Here is a 25,925-nt window from a genome sequence, read left to right as displayed (position 1 = left end):
AACAAATTGATACAATAAAACATCTCTCCACAACACATCAGATGAGACCTGAAATGTTAATAGAAGAAAAAAAATCATTGCCTGACATAATGAATAGCTCAGATTCTGAGAAACTGACTTCTGGAGGTGAATGTAAATGTTTACTTTTCAAATTATTTTAATTATTAGTTCCTTCCTCTGAAAAGGCATTGTAGTTGCCTCTATTTTTGGAGGCAGTTTCTTTCATCTACAAATGAATATCTGTAAGAACAACTATTAGCTCTTGAATGTCTAACATCCTGACGTACACATACAATGAGATATACAGATATCTATATATTGAAAATTTAGCCTGCAACTTGTGAATCCAAATGTTTGTACCAACATAGCCTAAGGCTAGCTTTTTTCCAAAAACAGTCTCTTCTCCTATTTAGGCCCAAATACATTTTACACAGCCATCGCAGAGTCTCCTTAAAGCTTAATGCAATTTTGGAAAATAAATTCATATTTCTGTTAAAAATAAATGAAAATACAGCTGATTGTCTTTCTAGATGTATTTAAATAGCCAGAATATATATGGTAAGTAAGCATGGCTGTTGATATTTTCAAGATAAGATACTATAGCTCTTTGAAGAATAAATCTGGTATGCTCCCTTTTTTTAAAATAAAGGTGAAGTTATAAAATGGATGCCATTATAAACTGGCATCTTATACACTGTCATCTATACATATCTGTGATATAATTCACATTCAGCATATATGCAGAGTTTGTACAGTTCTACTGTAACTTCTCTTCTATTTACTGTAGGAACAAGTAGTCCCTATGACCTTAGTCAACAAGTATGTTTTAGGATAAGAAACATCAGAGTTTCAGAATGGAACAAAAAGGTATATGCAAAATAAACATACATGATGTTACTGGAAAGTATCTGTACTGTCTTGTATTTCAAACAAAGAAAAAACAATTTACATACTACTCTGCAATGTATTTACTTTCTAAGGGTATATTATGTACTTAATACAGGCAAAGGTATTTTGCTTCATTGCAAGTATGTGTGTTTTAGGGACCCAATATTGCATATGAAAACTGAGGAACTAAAGTTACTGATGAGAATACTTAATTTTATCATCAAATATATAATATCTGAGATACAAAAAATGTGCAAAGTCCCTTCAATAAATTGATTCCAAAGTGGTATTTTGAGAATGGCATCTCAAAATGAAAACATTGGTATCTTTAGAAACGTAAAATAATCGGTTTTACCAGACTTAGCCCATTGATTTAGGAAAGAAATACAATCAAGAGATTACAAGAAAATTCTTGCACTATAAAATGTATGCAGAAATACATGTATTAAGGCAAGCAGCATTTATAGTGAAATTGTGTTTTCATAACCATCATGTGAGTTTCTGGAAATACCTGCTCTGTCTCTCACATTCTTGGTATTGTAAATTGAGTAGATATTATGTTTGTTCAAATGAGTTTCCAAAAAAGCCACTGGAAAGGCACCTGAGAAAGCGGCCAAGCATTCTCCTAGAGCTGATCGTTGCCTGTGAATTAACAAACATTGTTAAGTATACACATCTTTGATGACTGACTACACCTCAGGGTAGTTGCATACCAGGCTTATTTTTATTCTAAGATGAGCTCATCTCAAAGAGATAAGCCACTACATTATTAGGATCGTCAACACAAGAACAGGTAATAGAAACTGAAGTCCAGCAACCCTCTGCTACTGTATGAATGAAATGTTAAGACCTAAAATGTCAAAGGTGGCCTACTTAGCCGAGAGCAAATGAGGAACAGGCAGGGAAAACCCAAAGTCATCATAACAATGCTTTCTGTTCTATTACTTTCCTCTCAGCTTTACTGACTTTATAATCTCTATTATTAAGAAAAAGCTACTGAATAGACCAAGACATAAAATACATCTATCATTTTATTTGAGTGATATAATTTCCTTTTTCTGAGAAATAGTAATAATCAGACCTTGGTCTAGCATGAAAGTCAAGTTCTTCAGAGAGCGGAAAATTGCTTCTACTGATCAATAACTCTGAAAGTTTTGCACAAAAACACTGGTTTCTAATATCTTCAAATATATGACAACATTTATTTGATAATCAAAATTCCTTAAGTGTGTCAAAATTGTAAAAAGCCTGTCTCTAGGAAGAAGTGAGTGATCCCCTGTCACTTCACTTGAGTCCTTCAGGGGACATTTAAAACTATTCTTTCTGATTTCCAATTCAGTTGATCAGAGCAAATTTTAGATATGTGAGAAATCCTTAGCTGCTGAAGTTGAGCCACACAGATGACAGAAATGCAGGAGTCCCATGAACTTCCAACTTAAAAAAAAAAAAAAAGGCCTCCAAAGTGATCTTGTGATTTAACATGATTCACCTTCAGTTTATAGCTTATCTCATTTTAGGAACTTATATTCTTTCTAGATCTATCTCATTAAACTTGATTTTGTTAAATCTAACTTAATTCTCATTATTATTTATCCTGTTTGCTCCTTCTTCCTTTTTTTCCTTTTCATTAGGTCTTCATAAGCAAAACATAAATCCATCACATAACACCTACAAAGAGCATGCTACGGGCTTTTCACTTGCAATAATGGTTGTAGACAACCATACACAAAAATTATCACTTACACTGACATATCTCCTCTGAACTACAAACCCCACACCACTTATTTGGTAAATACCCAAACCAATTAATTTTATATCCCTTATGAAATTAATGAGACCTGGTTTTCTACAGATGTGTATTTTGTTACTTAGAAACATTGGTCCCCACCTTTCTTCATAATGTTTCCTATGATACTGCCACCAAGTAAGCAAGGGTATGTCATAGGGCTGGTCTGGACTTATGCACAGGTTGATTCGCTAGACAGTGTACAGATATACAAACTTCCTAGATTACTGCTGCCAATATCTGAAATGTATGAGTTCTGTTCAGCCTTCCCTCAGAACAGTGCTAGTCACTATAGGGCAACTATTCAGTTTTAAGAACTGAATTATCTAGGTCCCTCTATTTTTTGGCCTAATATGGTTTACACAGACCAAATGTAACTTGGAGGGAGGTTAGCAGATACACAGATGTGCAAAAACGCAATTGTAAAGCCTCATTTCCCTGGGTAATTGAGCTAGAAAAGAAGTAGTGTTGTATGAGTGATAAATTAAATTAAATTTAGGGTAATGAGAAAGAAATATACATCACAATTAAACAACATATAAGGAAGAATTATAACAATAGCTGAGCTGAATGACATATTTTTACAATTCCCCAGTCGAACCTCAAATCAAGTGATACTTATTGTAAAGTCAGATAATTTTATTTGCAATTTTTCTTTTACTTAAGAAATATATTTTGACAAACATATAATGAAACATTTCAAGTGTATTATAATAAATGCAGCTGCATTCCACTTAACATCTGAGCACCTCTTTTTCCTCTCAAGACGTCTTTCCAACAACAGTCTCTTCCTATATTCATTTCTGGACTGCATATTAATGAAGCTAAATATAAACACAAATATTAAAGAGAGGAACAAATTTTCTCTTACCGCTCTACATAGATACTCTTGCTGGTTCCCAGAGCATATAAACTGGCCAATATTCTGTAACAGGAGACCTGAACATCTTCCACTAAAGAGAAGAAGAAAATGATAAGTATAAAGATATTTTTCTTTGCAATACATTTCTGTAGAATTAAAATACATTTCTTTTGAAAATAACTGAATTAATAATATTAAGCTATCAAAAGCAATCCACAGAAATCACTCTCTAAATACAAAAAGTCTTCTGACCACTGAGTGCCATAGTTCTTACTCAAAACTTCCATTTACTTCAATACCCAGTTACCAGCTAAGACAGTAAACATATTTCACTGGTACACTAACTTTCTGAAATTAATGGCATACCAACTCTCTATGGATAACATCTGATTGCATAATCTGAGAATTTATTAATTTAACAGCTATAAAAAATGTGTAAATGGATCTTTTCTAGTTTGTCTGTAGCACTTAAAGTTTCATGGCAAATCAAATAAAGTGCTGAAAGTAAAAAACAATTATTAGGGAACAAATTGATTTACAAATGTAACGCCACTGTATAAAATACATTACAAAAGAAAGGCAATCCTGTTAAACAGATATTTAATTCTTTTAATCCCAGTTTATATTTTTTAAAATTTAGACACAGATACCAGTTAATAGCATGTACTTAATTTACACTTCAGACTGACAAAGGATTAAAAAAAATAAATAATCCTTTAGCCTTTATGAATACTTCACCAAAGCATGTTTTGAAATTATCAAATGTTTCAGTCACAAAAATCTGAGAATAATCTTAACATCTATTTGAAAAAATGCTTTTCCAATGTAATCTGCAGTAATAGCATAACAACAGTGTAAGTACCATCACAGAAGGACAACACTACCCTTCTTTCCATATGTATTTTTTCTAGTCTCTCCCACAGTGCTAATATCTTCCCCCAAATACGCAATGAAATGTTGGGAGTAAAATAGAACTAAAACTTAATGGGCTGGGAGAGCCTACAAGATAGTGCATCAAAGCTACATAGCCTGGCTCTTTACTATGCCATGATTTTAGTTCAGATCATCATGGAGTTGAGTATTTTTACATGGTAAGATCAACCTCAGGTACACTAACCCGCCTTTGTACATGATCACACCATGGAGTACCTGTACATGCAGTAACATGTACAAGCACCAGGTACAAGCACCAGGTCAAGATGCTTGTCATCAGAGTAGTACAAATAAGATAATCTTATTCTTAACAAGATGTAAAGAGAAGTTGTAAGAAAAATTAGCCTTTCCAACTATGCTCTAGACAAAATAAGTACGCACAATTTAAATTAATTATTCTCAGATTATGAATTGTAAATTGGGTGTTTGACACCAGTGTGATATATGTAGAATAGCTGATTAAGAATACCAACTTAAGTAGTAAAGTATCAAAGGCTAATTATTAAGTTCAAAACCATGGAATAGCAGAGATCAAAAATTATCCAAGGCATAAACATGTTGATGCCTGAAAAAGTGGTTTGTGATGAACAAGTGATGTATGTGAACTCCACAGATGACTTTTTCTGGATACTGTCACAAACTTCTGAATTTTACAGAAATAATTTAATGAGAAAAGTGGATGTTTACATCTCATCACATTCAAATCCATCAATACAGCTCCAAATTTTCAAAAACAGTTCTCTTAATGCTATTTTAAATAATACTTTTCCAGAGTCTAAAAAGAGAAAAAATATAATTTGATATTCTTTTCTTCCATGTCCTCCTCTCAGTTATTTCCATAACTGAGTTAGCTATACAGAGCAGAATTGCCTCCTTTTAGTGCAGTCTGGATGGCAGAATTCCTGTGGAGTCCCTAAAATATATAAAATTAAAGTTTGTGTTGCAGACTGCAAAATTTTGTCTTGCAGAGGCTGGGTTTGGGAAAATAAAGGACACTGAATCTGCCATAATCAGAGTCTCTACAGAAATCTCATATACAGGGTCTCATATACATTCCCTTCTCCAGTGCCTGAATTCTTCAGGAGCTCCTTCCACTCTTTCTTAGGATCTAAGATGCACCCACCCAAATTCCCCGCTAACAGAAACTGAGTCAAGGTGCATGTAGGATGGAATAACATCATTCTCATAGTATAACTCCATTTATAACAGAGCAAAGACAAATTAACTTATACAAAGTAACTTTTCACACAAGAAGAAAGTCACAGTAAATCTATGGTAAAGTTATAAACAAAAGCAAGCCTTCTGACTGTCTAATCACAACCACATCTGCTTTAATATTTACACAAAGTGCACTAAAACCTGCAGACTGTTCTAGGTTGATTACAGCAAACATTTGATTAAACCAGTGACAATTTTGTTCAATGACATAGGATTTGTCCTTCTCTAATAGAACTGAGAGTCTAGTAATGCTTACTACGTGACACTACAGATATTTAGTGGCATGGCACTTCTAAATAATACATACATATCAAATCTTCCCCAAACTGGTGCTGTCCAATATGCTCAAATAATGAAGAGAGTACTGGCAGGAGAGCAACTGTGGTATAATTAATGATTTGTGTAACTCCCTTTGGCTGGTTTCTGCTGTGTGTAAACTGGCCTTGCTTAAGATTTTCCATTGTTTTTTCCAGATCCTCAGCAGCATTGTCCAAAAATGCTCTCAACGCCATCTTAACAGATTCCAGACCAGTTTTCATTACAGTCCTGAATATAGCATGCAAAAAGAATGAAAAAGAATATTCTATTAGACAAGCATGGAATAAAGCCTAGTCTTGGCTTATATGAAATAGATAATAAAAATCTGAAGAAAAATCTTTCCTCTTTTGATATTGTAAAATCTTCTCATAGCAGAACAACCTACTGAAAAAAAACATTTCATAGGTCTCCTACAGAACACAAGGATATTTTATCTGGTTTCCCATTGAGAAAATAATTTATAAATTTAAAAGGACTTTAAGTGATTCATTTGCCTTCAGAGGGAAAAAAAACACCTAACAAAAAAAGAAGAAGAATGAGTAGTCTGCAATTTAAGACTCTAGGAAAAGAAGAACTATCTCAAGCTAGAACTCAGAAAGTCTTCCCAACCATGACAGTCATATTTCTGCCTCCAGAATAAGGGCATCAGAAAGGAATGAGTAAAAACAACCAAATCTGTTTAAAATTAAATAAATACATTTATTGTTTACAAAACTATAACACCATAATCAGTTATGTAATTATATAATCCAGGAGAATTATTACCTTATTTAACTAGCTCATTTACAGAGATCCTTTGTTTAAGGAAAGTATCCATTTAGGCATGCATGAAATAAATCCAGGTGAAATTCTTTTGTAAATTGAATAACGGTCTAGTTTTGCTTGTTTGTTTGTTTTACAGAGTGAATATATATGGTTTCAATGGCAATATTTTCAAACTTTCATGTAACCTCCATGAATCTCTTAATCCTCATCTGGAGCTATGTTTACATCTCTACCAAGAGATGAATTGGTGACCTCCACCTGTATCTGTATTCCATCTGTATGATTGCATAGAGCATGGACAATTTATGACAAAAACCCAAGATATTGCAACCTAAAGGATTACCATGCAACAGCTGAGCCATATTAATCGACCACGATCATGAGACTACCCCATAGCAAATGGAAAGTAAAATTTGTCCATTTAAGCCACTGCAAAGATACTGAGAAAAAGAGCTATCTGCATGTAATCCAGTCAATTCTTTGAGAGTAAATGCAAAGTGAAAAAAGTTATCTTAAATTACCATGGAGGTAGTTTAAACGATCATGTTTTGTTTCACAACTGCAAAGATCTGAAAGTCAACTACCAGCAAGATAGCTGACTGTACAGTTAATGAAAAGCAACACATTACCCTCCAATATTTCAAGACTGTCTCATCCATAAACCTCACAATGGCTCAAGCAGCTCACTTTAACTTAAAAGTACCACTGAATTTGATGTAAAGGCGGGGGGGGTTTTGTTCAAATTAGAACCTGAATTAACTTTGCAATGAAGACACTGTATGAGACAGATTTACAGCATTCCACGTGCATTTAACTCCTGAATTTTTTGATTAAACAGTGTAAGCAAAAGAATAAAATATTTCTAATGTTATTGTGTTTTTGGGACGGTCACATGATTAAAACCAGATGAACTAACAGCCAGCAGCTCCTGCATACCATTGATCCGAACTGAAGTTGAAAGTGTAACCTGCAAATATTGTCCTGCCAACCCCTACTAATTAACTAGTAACCAACCTACTTTGCAACGGGAATTCTTTTCAGTACTATAACTTCTTCAGTTTTGAAATTCTGTAGCCTTACACAGGTAGCCCAAATCTGACTGCACATTATTTTCTTAAGTGGTTTTCTTTGTACTTTAGAAAATATATTCAGTATTACCTCGCATCCAAGGTCTGGCCCAGTATGTGAAGACAGTTGACTATTGATGTTGCATCATTTCCTAAACAGGGGGGAAAATTATCCACCAATTAAGCTGAGCATACTGTATAGCATACCTACACTCTGCTAACTGTATCTCTGGTTTTCATCAAAGAGTAAATGACATAGAAAAGAGCAATTGAACTTCTGCATAATTTTAACATTCAAGTTAAAAAACATGCAGTTTGTTGTCTTAGCCTTGTTTACACAAATGCAGTAACTAGAGGCAGTAAAGCATCCCTCATCAAATAGCCGAGGCAGTCAAAATGGAAGCACTTAAATGTGGGGTTAATTAGAGCTGCAGTGTATTGTCTGGTTTTCATTTAAGTTCTATAAATTTTGCTTTAATTGATTCAAGTTTATCTGAACATTTATCTTCACCCTCTCAGTAACATAAAAGCTGTTAACTTTCACAAGCTGCTATTGCAGGAAGAGAATATTTATATAAAATGTCATCAAAAAGGTTAGCTCCCTGGTCTTACCAATAGGCTGCAGCCATTTATAGCAGGATCAGGTGTGGCCCACACAAGTAACAGTCTCTGACATAATATGCATCTCCCATAATCAATTATTTTTTCACACTTATGTATGTAAGAAGAGAACTTACACACAACATGCCTTGTATGCATATGTACATCCCAAGATGTTGCCATGTACAAGCCACTCCTAAGGTTGCTTTTTAAATCCAGGACAGATTTAGACTATACAAATTTGACCCACAGCTTATTTAATATATTTATTTTTTCTAAAAAAATCTAAATCTCTGCAAAAATGAAAATACTTTTTCCTGCTTCTCCAAATATTTAAGGTTTCTCAATTAAAAAAAAAAAAAAAAGAAGAAACAAATTGGATGTTTAAGATAAGATAGATGTCTGAAAATACTGTCATCTGCATACAGTGTACTATACTTTCTCACTGGTGGTTATTTCACTTGAAAATATAGGCAAACATACAACTAAAATTAGTAACTGTTTCAGTGAAATAGAGATTTAAAAAGATAAATTGCAAGGAAGGAGTGGGAGGTTTATTGCAACACTGAGAATGTTGTTCTATGCTATCAAATTAGGAGGTATTGTTGTGGTGTTCATCCACAGTAGATTAAACAAACCTGAAGCACAGCTTCCATGGCTGTCCCCAGCCAGGCAGCCCCACCCTTTCTTCACTGGCACTGGGGTGGTCATGCAATGATATAGTGAGCAGATGAGAAAGCTGAGGTGGCCTAAAAAAATCCTACCAAAAAAACCCACCCCAAAAGATTATTTTTTTTGTCAGCTACTATTTTTTTTTCCTTACTGTTTTACTGCTCTGGTGATATGAATGCCAGTGCTGATGAAGAAGAGAGTGCAGGACTGTGCTAATGACAGCAGGGATGGAGGGAAGTACTCAAGGCAACCCGGACTTAGACTGTGGATTAGACTGTCATGAAATCATGACTGTCATCATGCAAGTGTGTACACGCTGCATGCTATAGTGCATTATAGAGATGTTCACTCCAGTTCCCTGAAAATTTATATTGGCAATCTATTTATACCATGTAGACACATTTCAAGAGCCATATATTTATCAGGAATCAGGTAATTCATATGCTGCAACCAGATGGAAGGGTCAGAAATTCACCTAGTTATTCTGAAAACCAGACAAGCTTTAGGCATATACCTGTAGCAGATACTGCAGTGTGGTTTGTTCCACAGACTGGGATATCAGAGCAGAATTCAGTGACCATGATAAATGCTGCCCCTTCAATCTAAACTGATTGACATACTAGAGTTTGGCCAGTTTTACCCATGTAACACTAGAAACAGACTTTCAAAATTATCACGAAACTTCTTTTCTGGAATGTGTCCTTCAGGCTGGAATTGTTACAGAATCTTGGAAAATGCAATTTGCTATGAAAGACAGGTTTAGGTTTAGTGGAAATTTTGTGTCTTGCTTTTGTTCAATGTCATAAATTTAGTTGTTTTCACTGTGTTTCTAAAACAAAAACCCAGAAAAAGGAGTATTTTTTAATATTTTACCTTAAAATGCCACACTTAAAACTCAAAAAAAATCCTTTTAAATTGAACGTTTCCAGAATCAGTTTGCTTCCAACCTGAGGTCAGAAGTCAGTTTCAGAAGGCCATCTTTTTTTTAAAACTGAGTTATGAAACCTAAAATGAGGGTTTTTCTAATGAAACTAGTTTTATTACTATTGCCAATATTTCACAGCGTATATATGTACCTTCATTAAATTAAAAATATTCTTTTTTTATTAATTAAAAATGTTCTTGGTTTTCAGAAGCCTGAAAACAATACAAAACACTCTGATGTAGAAATGAACATGTAGTGTATAAAATTCCATTACATGGTGAAAGGGGAGCAGGTGATAAGTACAATTCAATAGGATAAAAACTGAAACAAGAGCTGTTCCTTAAAGGAACTCTTCACACAACTCAAAATAATAGAGGCTGGACATATGCAAATACTAAACCACATGAGTTCCAGAGGTTTTAAGGCTAAAAGTATCCCAGGAGCTAGTGCAAATATTAGGTTGACGGTTGGATCACTGTTCAGCATGTATTACAAATGCAGTTGATCCCATGAACTGCACAACTGAGTTTCTTTAATAATCTGAGGTGCAGTCCTACGTATTTTAGAAAGCTGTATTATTATATCAGGAGGGAAGAACTGTTCCTGTATTGCTAAAGGGCTATGAATATTGATTCCAGGATGCCTCACTGGAAGGACACTTATAAATTCAGGATGCCATTAGGCAGAGAAAGCCTTCTGTTTCTTTTTAGGAACTCCTCTTACTAATTTCTCTAAGTTCCCCAAAATGAGTGAGCAAAGCCAGGCCTTTCTTATCTGATGTCTTACCTGGCTAATTTTTTTTTCAAATTATATGGGTCTGTATTACCAATATGAAGATTTTTTAAAAAAAATACTTACAAACTTATATAGAAAGAATGCCTTACTGGAGATTTAAACAATATAAAAAGTGAATTCAGCCCACTAACAATAATGAAAGTAGATCAATACAGTCTTACTGATGCACAGCTCTCAAACAATAAATTATTGGGGTCAAAATCTACTTTCACAATGTAAAGAAATAATAATTCCATGCTGAATTACAATTCCATAATCTCAGTAACACTCTTACATACCAAATGCAATTAACTGTTTAAGTTCAGTCTGGAAGACTTGCATGCTATCCCATTTTATGGGATAAAATTTCCCATTTTATCAAGACTTGTATATACAGCTTAAGCTACATGACTTTTACTAATGACTTTCATACATGCAGCTGTATCTTCAGAAGTACCATTCAAATTCACAATAATATAGAACACCTATACAGCAAAGCTATATAGCATTTTGCTATTAGTTATAGCAAGCTCCCCACTACCTATAAAGGTTATTATTGAGCAACTCTTGCTCATTCAAGATGCCTCCAAAACACACAAATAACTTGCTAGGCTCCAGCTGTGCTCAGAGGCTATCCTCACGAGCATCTTCCCCTCTTCTACACAGGCCTTGTGTTTGCTGAAGTAAGTGCAATTCTTTTGATCAGGTTTTCTAACATGATCTGATTCATTGTCAAGGTAAGGCAAACTGTAAAGTGACTTTGACTTGAGTTAGGAGGTCCACAGTAAACCACCATGCTCCAAAGTCTTATGGTGACCTTATCATAACTCATGGAAAAACTACAGTACACTTCTGTGTTGGCATAAAGATTTTGTATTCTGTTAGTTACTGCACACTAGGAAAAAAGAGTTAAAAAACAAACTAGCCATAGTGAATACTCATCTGATCCCATCTGACTTATCTCCTTCTACTGCTTGAACCCAGCCAAACAACAGGAAATAAGCAAGCTAAGATGTGGAATGGAAAAGACCTTTTCTTTAGTACTGAAGAAAGTTACTTTGACTTAGATTTTTAACTTCAACTGTTACTCATTTTAGAAAAAAAGTCAGAAAAACAAATTCACACAGTAACAAAAAAGATTTGCAAAATGTTAATAGTATACCTGAGCTAGTTCATTCTTTGAAGAAACAACCTAGGGTATAAACCAGAGCTTATGTGTACGTTTGTGACATACTCCAGCCTTCAGAAAAAGCTGCAACAATGCCACACAGCTGCAGAAATAACTCCATTCCTCCTATGATCTTTTGGGTTTACAGGAAAATCCACTCAGCTCATCCCAAAACATATTTTAAAGCGATATCCCAAAATAACTTCCGATCTTTCTTCTCAGTTTTATGGTTTTCATAACGGTCTGTAAGCTTTTTAAACACCACACTGCTGCAGCAAGTGAGTTCCTTCCCTTCAAATTGAATGAAATATGTAGGAATTGAGTTAGATGCATGTTATCTTAATCAAATTCTAATTCACTAGATAATTACCCAATTAGGTATGTTTATGGATGCTGAAGTTTGCAGTGCATCCATCACAGAAGCTATATATGCATAGGATGTACTATTTCAACTATCCTATCATCATGGCATAAGAAAATATTGCAGAGTAAATGACAGTGCCACAGATTGCATATAATCTATACACTTGATACAGACTTCAAATTGACTTCAATTAAGTGATTTTCACATGGCATAAGACAAACACCGAGCTCCTGCTAGATTCACATAATACCAGAAAGATAGTACACATGCGTATGTGGAGTTAAGCACACCTGGGAATATTTAAGAATTCCACAGAACATAACTAAGCATTTCAGCCCACTACAAATTTTCCTTAATGACTTTCCAATACAAATGTGCAGTTCTGATGCTCTGTTTTTCCCAAATGATTTAGAATAAAATAACAAATTAGTAATTATAATTAACTCAGCAAAATTCTTTGGTAGGATAATGAAATCCAGATATCAGTCAAGACACACGGAAAACTAAACAAAAAACCCCAAACTGATAACTACAAAAGCCTTTTATTCCATCTAATAAATTCTGTGATCTACCAGCCTAAACAATTAGTGGTCTGTGAAGACCATGCATTTCAGCCATGCAGCATGCAACAAAGCAGCACATAACACAATGCAAAAATGGCAAAGAAAACCAAGTGATGGCCATGCTAGTATTTGTCAAGGGTCTCCTTACCAAACAGTGAAATCCTATGCCTGACAAGAACTCCAAGTTTGCAGAACAGGCTGAAGACAAAAGAAAAATAAAAGAGAAGAGAAGGGAAAAGGAAAAAAATAAGGGGGGGGGGGGGGGGAAGAAAGAAAAAATAACAGCTGATATATGAGCAGGAAAAGCAACATGATGTCACGCAGAAAGAATCAATTATCTGAGCAGAATGTGGGACAGAGTACTAAAGAAAGAGTTTTTAAGTGCATATCCTTAACAAACATGGTTAAATAAGCACATATTATAATTAAAGAAACAAAAAAAAATTAAAAGCAAAGCTAATTAATATAAAAGCGTCCTATATGATAACCCACAAGGAAATAACCATCAAAGCTTTAAGTAGTAAAATGTGGTCAGTGTGCTGTTCAGGATACCACTGAATTTGAAAACAAAAGGTAAGGAAATCAGATTAATTGAAGTGTTTGATGGCAAATGTTTAACTAGTCCAATTTGGATCTTGTCATCTTGAACACAGTGAGAATTTCTTTTCAAATACATTGCTTTTTAAACACATTTCACATGAGAAATAGCCTCTTACATGGTTAAAACCCAAGAAAAATGGATATGATCAATGATTTCATTTCCCATGTTTGAATTACTTCCTGTGCTGATGAGCAGTGCCCCATTCAGAACAATGAAGAATGAAGTTTTGGGTTAATTTATAGAAGGAGGAGCACACTGCCCTACCCAAATTGACCTGGCCTCCAGATTTAGGAGGGGTTAGCTCAATCTTCATGATCCAGTTCAGTCTGAGAATTTTCTCCGAGAGCAACTTCAATTTTGGTGTTATTTTTTATGCTGCAAACGCCCTCATCTGCTATAAATGACATAAACAGTATCATGTCATTTTATTAAGCTATTTAATTATTAGGCACACAGGCTAGTTATCAACCTCTGATTTAAAAGCAAAAGACACCATAAGCATGTCTGCACAGTTTATGGATGAGATCTGAACATGTTGTTCCATTGACAGACAAGACCATGGTGCCAAATGGAAACATTTATGTCCAGAATCAGAACAGCCAGGTTAATGTGGTGTTGAATCCAGCTAATTAGCCAGTGCACAGTGATCCACTATAGCAACAGCAACTGCTCTGTTTTAGAAATTAGTCTGGTTGGTGCATGTTCAGGGATCTCTGTACACTTTTTATTCCATGAGGCAGACATATACTATATATTCTTTTATGAGGATCTTGGTTCACCTAGTCCAACAGGAAAAGCTGTACAGAAGCACGTAAGTTTAGCATCATATAAATCTTGTGTCCGTTCTAACGAAGACATTAAATAGCTCCCAATCTACCTTATTTTCTAACATACAAATGTTACTCAACTGACTGTAGCATTCAGCAGATGCTATGTTTTCACAAAGTCAGACTGAACCTATTATCTCCAGTGTAATTAGTTTAGGTTAAATAAATAAATTAATTAAAATGTCCAAATGGCCAGTACTTAGGTTGATGTCCAGAACTAATTTTATACAACTGCAGTAGTACAAGGACTTGTAAGATGGTCTAATGGATGAGAAACGCAAAAAGCCCAATCCTGAAGAGGCTGGTTACAAATAAGATGGATATAGTGCCACCACATTTCAGGAAGAGGTCTGACCTGTATTTGCCCACAAAATAGATCTGGATTTAATGTATTTGCTGAACACAGAATGGTTATTGCACTTGTTAACACTGTCACTACATTATCAATACCCAAAAATATACTTTTCCATAGCTTAATGAATGCAAGCTTCTCTTCATTGGAAGAAGACAGCAGCCAGGAACCGCCCTTAGCTTGAAGAAAATCCTACATATGAGTTGCACTCTAACAAATCTGAAGGGAAAACTCAACAGAAAATCCAAAATTCAGCTTTGGCAAACTCCCTACAATACTCTAGGGGAAAAAAAAAAAACAACACAAAAAAATGTTGGGAATGTATTAAAATGGCCCAAAACAACCCTTCAGGAAATGACTCATACAATGTAGTTTCTATAATCTTTGCATCTTGATAATTAAGAAATAAACCGCTCAATAGCACTGGTTATAGCTATCATTCATCCAAGGTTTCCTTGCATGTGTTTTCTTCTCTTTGGCTGACACTTCTGGATGGCAGGTAATTCAATTAAGTATGGCAGCAGCTCTGATCCTTTTGCTGGGCTACATGTTCAGGAATCTCACACAGCTAGACAGCGTATGTGCAGAAGTCCTGAATCTATGCAGCATGTATGCTGATATATCCATGTTTGACATATTCCATAAGTATGACGTTTATTGGCATGACTTAACAACTGTGAAAATATTGTTATCCAGGACATTATAGAAGAAAAACAGCAGCTCATAGAGTGGAAAATTGTCTAGATGGATGCATTTTGATAGAGTTTTTTAATTCTTTGAAGAATGCCATCCAGCCAAGCTGCCAGATCAGATTAGTCCATGAGATGACACAGGGTCAAGACAGCCATTACTTACTTATGCTTAGTACTGTTGCTAGAAACGTCACTCAGTATTCACACAATCTTGCAAACCCCGCATGTCTGTATGACCATCAATTGGCTGTCAGCTTCAAAGAGCAGCAATTCAGTTTTGCATGGTTCAGTACCCAATAAAAGTCAAGAAGGCAACCATGATACCTGAACATTACAGGTATGCAGTAGGTCCTGTGCAAAGCTTGTAGTCCACCTTACTAAATGGGAAATATGTGTTTCAATACAATCAGAAGTGAAATTAAATGAAAACATGTCTTAGAGAGATGGTCTAAAAAATGGATAACTTCAGAGAAAGGATCAAGTGGATACTTCTGTCATATTACTACTGTTATTACTATTTAGAAAACCAAAGAGCAGAAAGAATGCAACTTTCTCATTTCTACTTTTTATGGTGGACAGTAATAATGATACTTACTGAAACACAGTTATAAGTAAGTTTGGCTTTTCAATCTACCACAAAATTTTGCAGGAATAATGATTTCAGTATATACCTATTTCCAGCCATGAAAACTGATACACAATTTTATAGCCTGTGCCACAGACTGTGCAACTGATGTATTGTTGCACATAATGCTAAATTTAAGTCCCCTGCATGCTAAAATCATCCCTAGTACCTTTAAAACAGCATATAATCATAACTCTGTAATCCTCTCTTTATTTTATACAATGAATTTTCCTAACAGGAAGAGAAAGTGAAAAAAGTTTAATTTGCATGTTCATAAAAATATTTCTCTGCCTCCCACTTCTCACTTTCCCACAATCAACTGCTGCTGTTTGAAGACAAACACACATATGCATAGACATTAATATTATTTTAAGTTTTACCTTGTCACCATTTCTTTCTCTTTATTAGAGGCATGACCTCCACTGCTGAGAGGCCTACTTGCTGCAGATAAGAAATACAGGCGATGATTTTTAAAATACTGATCAATCAAAGGGAGCACAACCTGAAATTACATCAGAAAGAAGTGGTTATCTCAGGGCTTTCTTACTATGTTCTGTATTTCTCTTTGTAAGTCACAACTGAAGACAGAAGATTTCAAATGTGTTTTCTGTTTTAAAATCTCTATGTATTTTTTTTTAACGTCTATTCCTCTTTGAATTTATTTACTATTCAAGGCACTTAAAATGTCATCAGGAAAAGCAGCAGAAAAAAATTTACATTATCTCTGGGACTTGATCTGTGTGATTTTTAGGAGGAGTACAAAGCAGAAAGTATAATTTCATTTTATCTCGCAATTTAAGATTTTTCCAGTACCACATACCCAGACACAACTATAGCTGTTCATGCCTTTTAACGTAAGTTTAAGACAAATTCACCTACAACTGTCAGCACACTAACGGCACTGAATTCTAGATGCTATCAAATAAAACTCCCAAAACATCCTCACTCGTTAAGGGCTTGTCCACAGAAGTTTTCCTGTTTACTTCATGTGGTGACCATTATTCAGTGCCCACTGCACATGTCAGCCAGGAGGAGATTCAAAACAAACAGCCAATAAGAAAACCTGAAATTGCTTCCTTTTTGGAGCATGGTTCAAAAGAAGGTGGAATGCTAGCTTCTGAGTCAATGAACTTGGCAAATAGTACCACATGGAAGTATTTTAAGGTATTGAGATTACAATTTACTGCAAGGATATCAGGGCTAGAAAATGCTGCAAACAGCTGCCTTTGCTTATTCACTAAGGAATTCAAAAGGCACTTTGAATATGCAAACACCATACAATCTTTTACGTGTGAAAGGCATAAGCAGATTTTCTTAATTTATAATGTGTAAAACCTTATTGACACAACAAGGAGAATTGGGCTGAGAGGAATCTCATGACTTTCAGCAAGGGGAATTGCAAAGTCCTACACCTGGGGAGAAATAACCCCAGGTACCAGTACACACTGACGGCTGACCAGCTGGAAAGCAGCTTTGCAGAGAAGGACCAGGGGGTCTCAGTGGACAGCAAACTGACCATAAGCCAACAATACACCCTCACTGCAAATGTGGCCAACAGCATCCTGGGTTGCATTAGACAGACCATTGTCAGCAGGCCCAGGGAGGTGATTCTTCCTCTACTCATCACTGGTGAGGCCACATCTGAAGTGCTGTGTCTCTTTCTGGGCTCCCCAGTACAAGAGAAACATGGACATACTATACTGGGTCATACATGTACTGGGCTCCCCAGTACAAGAGAGTCCAGTGAAGGGCCACAAAGATGATAAAGGAACTAGAGGATCTTTCAAATGAGAAGACATTGAGAGAGCTGGGACTCTTTAGCCCAGAGAAGAGAAGGTTCAGGGAGGATCTCACCAATGTGTATAGATATCTGAAGGGAGGGTGTAAAGAAGATGGAGCCAGGCTCTTTTCAGTGGTGCCCAGCGACAGAGGCAATGGGCACAAAATGAAATACAGTAGGTTCCCTCTGACCATCAGGAAAAACTTTTTTACTGTGAGGGTGACTGAGCACTGGCACAAGTTGCCCCGAGAGATTGCAGAGTCTCCACCCTTGGAGACATTCAAAAGCCATCTGAACATGGTCCTGGGCAACCTGCTCTAGGTGACGCTGCTTGAGCAGTCAAGTGGGACTAGATGACCTCCAGAGGGCCCTTCCAACCTCAGTCATTCTGTGATTCCGTGATGGAGACATCAGCATGGTTTTAAAACAAGGAAAGAAATAAGGAAGGTGACACTGACAGATACACAGCTGTGTTAATTCCAATAACTATTGCTCACATTTATCTGCCTGAAGATTGTGAAAGAGAAAAATCTTCAGAATTAGACTAAGCCAGTAAACAGAAAACATAGGGAGGTTATGAATAACATCATATGAGTAGTTGCATATCATGGAGCAAGGAAATAATGAGAATAAGAATATAGTCCTGTAATTTTTTCACGTTTATGCTTCACCCTACAGTATTTTCAAGCTATTTTTATTACTATTGTTTTTAATTAACAAAATAATGACTTTAACACAGAAAAGTGCAACTATAACAACAATAATCATGTTCACTAACAAATACTTTCTCACTTCAACTACTTACTACATTGCCACAGAATAAGCAAAGATATACTGTACTTTGGCAAAAAACTTGATTTCTTGTTCATATGGGAAGTGCTCTCCTTTGCCTCTGCTGCCACCATCTGCAGAAAGAAGAAAATTAAGCTCCCTGTCATATATCCTAATTACAGTTTACTCTGCATTTTTCTTAGAAAGTGTACACTATAAACAAATAATACTGGTTGTCTTTAGATGTAGATTTAAGATACCACAAACAGTACACACACTAGTTAAAGTGGCATTTTAAGTGGCATAAGAAGATAAGTTACAGCAAATAAAATGCGTAGAGAATAATTGCTCAAATCTTCATGAAAGTGTAGACATCTCATAGTCCAAAGAGATATGGGTATTTTTGTGAGATGAAAATCTGGTCCTATGCTTGTGTTTTTCTAGTTATTGGTGACAATTTGGAAGCCTGAACTCAGATTCTAATGGAACGCCTTTCTCCAGTTGTTCCCAAGAGAAACAGAATTACCAAATTTTTACTACTTAATTGTGGACTTTGTCTAAAGAACAAAATTAATGGTTAGAGCTACCCAACTGAAATTAAAATTGCTTCACTTCCCCCACTACTATAAAAATCAAATACTCTTTACAGACACAGTCTGGTACAGCTCCCAGACTATTTATCCTTTATTTATTATCTTCCTTTTACTAATCCATTGAGGGATATGAATGGTATTTGTTCCATCAGTGTTTTTAGTGTTTCAGTATTTATTCATTACCATTCTTGCAGTTATGCCAAATCTATATAATTACGTAGAATGAAGCCATGATAATCAGGCATTAGCAGCAGAAGTAACCCAATGAGTTATCAAGGCCAGACTTTTGCTACTGTAAGTAACCATGGCATATAATAATTTATAAATTGGATAATTTCCACTTTAAAACTAGATAGGCTTTTGGATGAGCGTTGATTTATTCAATCTCCCTGCTGTTCCTGCCATTAATACTGTCAAATACAGCATCTATGTCTAGACATGAGGCACAGTATATGTTATATGGCATTGCAACTCTCATGGTCACACAGAAGCTGCATCTGGCCAGGTTTTTTGGCTTTTACTGCTCATGTAAGAAGCTGACCTGAGTCAAACTTTTATTTTTTTTTTTATCTTTAACAAAAGCAGATCAAGTTAAATCCTTTCCTTCATAACACTGTTGACAAAACACATGCTGGGTATTTGTGAAAGAACATTCACATTGTAGGAGTTTGTTAAAGACACTTCTCTACTCAACTTCCTCCTCCAGAGAAAATTTCAGAATGGTACAAATGACTGGTTTAATTTGTTCTGTGAAAAAGGGATTACATGCGAATAGTAAATATTAAAGTGCGCATGTGAGAGATTATCAGTTTGTGCATAAATACAAGGGGGCAGCTTGTTTTCTTTTTCAAAGAATGAAAGTCCCATAAATTTTGGCTGAACACTTTTAATCTGATGAATGAATATGGGAAACTGGAATGAATACGGGAACTACTTAACTTTCCAAAATTCATCATAATCATCAACTATAGGAAACTAGAGGGAAAACTCCTAGTCCAAGAATGTGTAATTTTTTTGAAATTTTCTAGTTGTTTTCATAATATCAAACATCTTAGTTAATAATTCTTAAGAAAATGCACAAGGAGTACTATACCAAACTCCAGAATGTACTGATGGGCTTCATCCACAAATCTTATAAGTTGATGAAGGAAACTGTAGGCAAAGCGTTTCTCAATGGAAGGTGTGTCTAATTCCAGATCCTTAAGTCCTCTGTAAAAGGAAGCAGGTCAATTTTCACACACGCAGAAGGACTCAAAGCAGTCTTACCTCTCCATGTAGTCTGATGCCATTTTCTCTAGTATTGATTAACTGCTTATCAACATAAGAATTGTTCTGTGAAGCAAACAGTACTCTTATGCTTATTTAGGTTTTACGCAATTTGTTAAGATACAACTCAGGTTTCCCAAGTAGAAGGTTACAGAAAAATTAGACTAGTCAATCAGATTAATCCAGTATCACTGTAATTTCTTTCCCTTGCTTGTAAGGCATTATGGTTTTATATTTCCCTCCAGGGATTGATTCTTGGGTGAGGGAGTGTTGAAACTGTCAAAATACTTTGATTTAAACAATCAAACCAGAATTAAATCTAGTCTCCCTCATCATGACTTTTCCCCAAAAGTCTGTTTGTAATGGAAAAACCTCCAATAGCTATGTAGCATTTGTGAAAAATCAGGCAAAAAAACAAAACAAAGTGATGGAATTGCAGTTTACCTTTTCCAGTATGTTCCATCACAGTTACTAGTCTGATATGAAAAGCGTATCTTCTTTCAACAAGTATGAATTTGCAGAGAGTGGTTCCATGATGTGAGCTGATGTCTGCTAGCAACGAGTTAGCAATGACCTAAGCCTTGATTCTGCAGGATCAAGACTTTAATGATAGCACATGAAGCAGCTATGCTTAGCCAGCAAGGGAGTCCGTCACCCCACTGTCAGAGGCATGAAGTACATTAGTACTCAGCTATTTTGCAAATTTAGAAAGTATACCTGACTATAACTGCCTGTGTAGTGCACTTTTCTGCTTTAAATTAGAACATTGATGATGGTAGGGTTCAGTTGCAAAAAAAGAGATTCTGGAACTAAAACAGCTTTGTCAGCTGATACTTTTAAGGGTACAATAGCACCTGCTTCATTAAGGTTATCTGATCAAGGACATTCTCAATGCAAAAGAAGGTAATAAGAGGGAAGCCATAAACAAGAACACATAGACACACAAACCTGGTAGACAAGGGATAAAGGACACAACCTGGAGATCAAAAGTCTCCAGTTACTAATTAATGGGCCATTAAGAAACTTCAGACACAACTTTGGAGAGGGCCACCTAGATTTTGTAACTCCTAAAAGGAGGGGACATGAAGAACATGAGGATTTGGAATAATCAAGGCAGGTCAGTGGAACCACAGAAACTAATGATGGAATGTACAGGGGAGGAGGACCGAGGAAGAGCAAAGGCGAGAAAAGACAAAAAGGGGTATAAAAGGGGCCAGTCACATGTAAACTGTGGCCTGTCAATACAGTTGTCTGACTGAGCCCTGCACCTCATCACTAGAGTCTGTCCTATCTTCTTATTAAATCTTTTCTTAACTATCTTTCTGTGTAACCTCACTCACTATCCCATGTGTATATGTGCGCTGCGAGGAGTAAGTGCCAGCTACTGGCAAGACCAGCGTGAGCGTATACTGGACCAGCAACTGGAGTCAGACTTGGGGTGTAGGTGCCCCCAGGCCTGTGGTGTCAGCAACAGGAGTGAATGAGGGGCTCAACATCAGTAGTTGGAGAGGCCATAGCTTTTGGGAACATCTCTATGGGTCCTACACACTTTGAGCCCAGAGTGCCAGCTACTGCAGGGGACTGGCATGGGTGGATTTGGTGCTAGCAATTGGAGTCAGACAGTGGGGGCTAAGGCATCCCTGGTCTGTGGTGTCTGCAACTGGAGAAAGTGGAAGTCCCAGTTGCCAGCCACTGGGGTGGGAACGCTGTGTGTCCCAAAAAACAGCGTCAGTAAGGCGAGTGAGGGGCTCAGTGCCAGCAGCTGGAGTGGGGATATTGAGGTACTGGAGCGTGTCCAGAGAAGGGCAACGAAGCTGGTGAAGGGTCTGGAGCAGAAGTCTTATGAGGAGCGGCTGAGGGAGCTGGGACTGTTTAGCCTGGAGAAAAGGAGGCTGAGGGGAGACCTCATCGCTCTCTACAACTACCTGAAAGGAGGTTGTAGAGAGGTGGGGGTCGGTCTCTTCTCCCAGGTAACAAGTGATAGGACAAGAGGAAATGGCCTCAAGTTGCGCCAGGGGAGGTTTAGACTGGATATTAGGAAATTTTTCTTCACCGAGAGGGTTATCAAGCATTGGAACAGACTGCCCAGGGAAGTGGTTGAGTCACCATCCCTGGAGGTATTTAAAGGACGTTTGGATGAGGTACTTAGAGACATGGTGTAGTGGTGGTTTTTGGCAGTGTTAGGTTTATGGTTGGACTCGATGATCTTAAAGGTCTTTTCCAACCTATATGATTCTGTGATTCTGTGATTCTGTGGGACCGTGGGTCACAGGCCATGTGCCTGAGTGGCATGTGCTTGGCAAGGTGCAAGTGTTTGTATCTTCCCTAAACCCAGTATGCATGAGGGTGCAGTAGACTAGAATGGTCACTGTCAAATAAAAGACTGGAAAGAAACGTGTGCAAGGCATATGTGGCAGAAAGTCAAGTGGTAAGCAGAACAAAGAAAAACATGAATCAGATGCTTGTTTGTTTAGACAGCGCAGTGGTCACAAGAGCAGCAGGTACATTGAGTTTAACTTGATAGAAAGACCTGCATTTGACTAGCACAGGAGGATGTAGATGCAGCAGGAACTATTTACTAGATGATGGGTGTGTCCAAGTTAATGATTATCTTACCATCCCTCTTAGCCTTCCACTCCTCCAAAAACCACTTTTCACTTGTGTTTAAGTTAGACAGAAATAAAAAAGATCAGTCAAAAAGGAACATGTAACCTTGAATACAGCTGAGGAGTCTTTTGTCATTTTGACAAGGGATGAGAAAAGAAACTTTTGGTGACTGACATCCTTCTTTGTACATCCTACTGCATCCAAGGGAAGTAAATTGAATTATTCTAGCTACCCTGAAAGATTTTACCTAGAATTATTAGATTAACTGTGAGACTCTATAAACGGGCTGAATTTCATATGTGATATAAAAGAAAGGAAGCAGGCAGATTTTAAGTAGATGTGCTAGGCTAATTAATTCACAATGATTACTTAAATCCATCTCTGTGACTGTTTCATTCACTTACTAATGTTCAAGTCATACAAATCTCAGACATGCTTTCAGCTTTTCCTAGTGACTCACATTTCCTAAGCTATGCTGATGAGGCAGACAAGCCTCCAATTTAATTAAAATTTTATTCACGCTGCATTTAGTAGGTAAATATATCATATTAAAACCAAAACGAATTATGCATGTTATTCTGCAGAGAACAGCATGTATACGAACTGAATTATGAATGTTCTGTAGATTACTACATTTATTCACTATTATTACATTTACACTGTCGATTGTTTAAAAAAAACTTTTTTAAAACATCACTTTTCACTTTTAAAATATTTTAATGACACTACAAATTAACTCAGTTGAAAGAAACGAGTAGCAGATTTTGGCAATAAAACTATCTTATCAAAGCAATTGCCTAGAAATTCCTATAGAGAGGTGCATGTGCCTGACCTGTAATGAAGACTTAATAATTCTATCACTTGTAGAAAATTAACAAGTTTACTAACAGTTGGATGTATGGAGACACTCCAGAAAGAAAAAGCACACTGCAATGTTGAGAGGAGAGGCAAGAAGACATGCAGAGATTCTGGAGAACTCTGCATGTGCCTTCCAAAAACCCTGCTACTAACTCCATAATCCATTTCTTCCTTACAATGTTCTACATGAAGGAACTCATCCTTACTCCCAGGTACTGAAACCTAAAGATGATCATAGATTTTTCTTTTATATATATATAAATATATATCTATCTATATATATATAAAAGGCTACTGAGGAGTATTAGAAACCTTCTGTGACACTAATACTGAACAGAGAATTACCTGGAGACAACATATCCATTAATCTGTAGAAATTTCAGAATATCCTGTGCTTTTTCTCTGTCCTTGGCTTTTTCTTTGGCTGTGAGTGTATCATAAGGAACAAGAAGAGGATGGTTGCCTCCTCCTACTATGGAACATCAAGAGAATTAAAAAGCAGTTAAAGAGTTATCGTTGACATGGTAAGTCCCAGTATGTAAAAGCACTGACATAATAATACATAGCACGTTACAGTAAAATCTAGTCTGAAATAACAATGCACTTTTCTGTATCTTTACACAAACTTAAAAAATATTTAGATAGACACTTTAGACGTGGCTGCAAACATAGTCCTAACAAAATCAGTTGCTGCAAGTACCAGGTAAATATGTTGAACCTACTGCAAAAACTCTTAAAGAAGAAAAAGTGCTCAATTGTTATGAACGTGTATTATAATTACAACCTCATTTAATGAAACTGAAAATATTTCAATAAATAACACATCATGTCATAAGAAAACCGAGATATAAACATATACAAACAGAGTCCTGCTTTTAAACATTCTGATGACAGCAAAAAGGGTTCATGGAGTTTAGCAAGATATACACATATCTAAAAATATATGAAAGTGATACAGTTCTACTTTATAGTAATAAATTAAAGACAGAAAATTAGAGTACATTATTCAAATGTGGTTCAGACAACTGTCCAATCTGATCAAAAGAATGCTGCCAAAACAGAGAGGTAAACATAATAAACTTCATTTGTATTGCTTACAAATAGCTGATATATCGATACCTCTCTGAATGTAGATAGTTAATTTGGCAGGAAAATAAAGTTGCTATTATTAATATAAATATCTGCAAAAAAAGCAACATTCTTAGGATTTCACCTTGTAAAAGCACCATCATATAGCAGAATATAATAAATTCCTATGAGAATTGCTATGAAACCCCAGGAAATGTAAGGGTAATGATCAGACTTATCTCAGACAAAATACTACAGCAAGTCTCTAGTAATAATATTAAAAAAAAGGAACAAATTCCCTCTAGAAAGTATTGGAGACAAATCCTTAGGTGATTTTGTAAGCCACATATTCTAAAATTTTCCATTAGTCCTGCCTGAATCTGTTTAAGTACATGCAAAATGGTAACCTAGTGGGCAAGTCTGATTTTTTTTGTTGTTTGTTTGGTTTGGGGTTTTTTAGGAAGTACAGCCTTTAACATTGGGATGATTGGGTTTTATTCTATTATCATAAATGTTATCTAATCCCACCTTATTACAGCTGAACACAGACATGCAAAAATGCATATAAGCATAGTACGCATACATGCCCTATCTACGGAAGTCATTAAGACTATAATAGATCATTCAATTACAATTAATACACTCAGAGTGTTCAGTGAAGGGCAATGGCACTTGCAATTTTCAGATGGCTAACATACTTGTGTATGTGAAAAGTCTTAAATGAAAATAGGGGCATTCTTGTATCTGAAATCCACTCTACTGTTCTGTTCTTTACACATGTAGAAAAGAAAAATTTCAATACTAGTGTATGTATATCCTGAAGGAAAAACCCCACACTCTTGAGGCCCAGGTTTTGCTCAGCTGACAAATATATCTACTTTTCACATAAAGAAACTCTCCATCAGAAGCCTCTCCTTCATTCACTATAGCCACCTCTAGCCTTCTCAGTACTATGCTCCTTTGCACAACTCTGCAAATACTA

General features: G+C 36.0%; 1 protein-coding gene across 1 annotated transcript in view; it reads right to left on the bottom strand.

Moving 5' to 3' along the window:
• Positions 1–25,925, bottom strand: part of RYR2 (ryanodine receptor 2) — a 334,723-nt gene that overhangs the window by 88,675 nt on the left and 220,123 nt on the right. Inside the window, exons 59-67 of the mRNA XM_075497176.1 lie at positions 24,221–24,347; positions 20,238–20,353; positions 18,621–18,685; positions 16,381–16,502; positions 13,052–13,101; positions 7,929–7,989; positions 5,995–6,233; positions 3,546–3,627; positions 1,400–1,530 (exon numbers count right to left, since the gene is read on the bottom strand). Coding sequence (XP_075353291.1) covers positions 1,400–1,530; positions 3,546–3,627; positions 5,995–6,233; positions 7,929–7,989; positions 13,052–13,101; positions 16,381–16,502; positions 18,621–18,685; positions 20,238–20,353; positions 24,221–24,347 — 993 coding nt within the window. The remainder of the gene's footprint in view (positions 1–1,399; positions 1,531–3,545; positions 3,628–5,994; positions 6,234–7,928; positions 7,990–13,051; positions 13,102–16,380; positions 16,503–18,620; positions 18,686–20,237; positions 20,354–24,220; positions 24,348–25,925) is intronic.

The sequence above is a fragment of the Mycteria americana genome, chromosome 3 (assembly GCF_035582795.1).
Source record: "Mycteria americana isolate JAX WOST 10 ecotype Jacksonville Zoo and Gardens chromosome 3, USCA_MyAme_1.0, whole genome shotgun sequence".
Classification (NCBI taxonomy): Eukaryota; Metazoa; Chordata; class Aves; order Ciconiiformes; family Ciconiidae; genus Mycteria; species Mycteria americana.
This window is presented reverse-complemented; position numbering and strand designations above follow the sequence as displayed.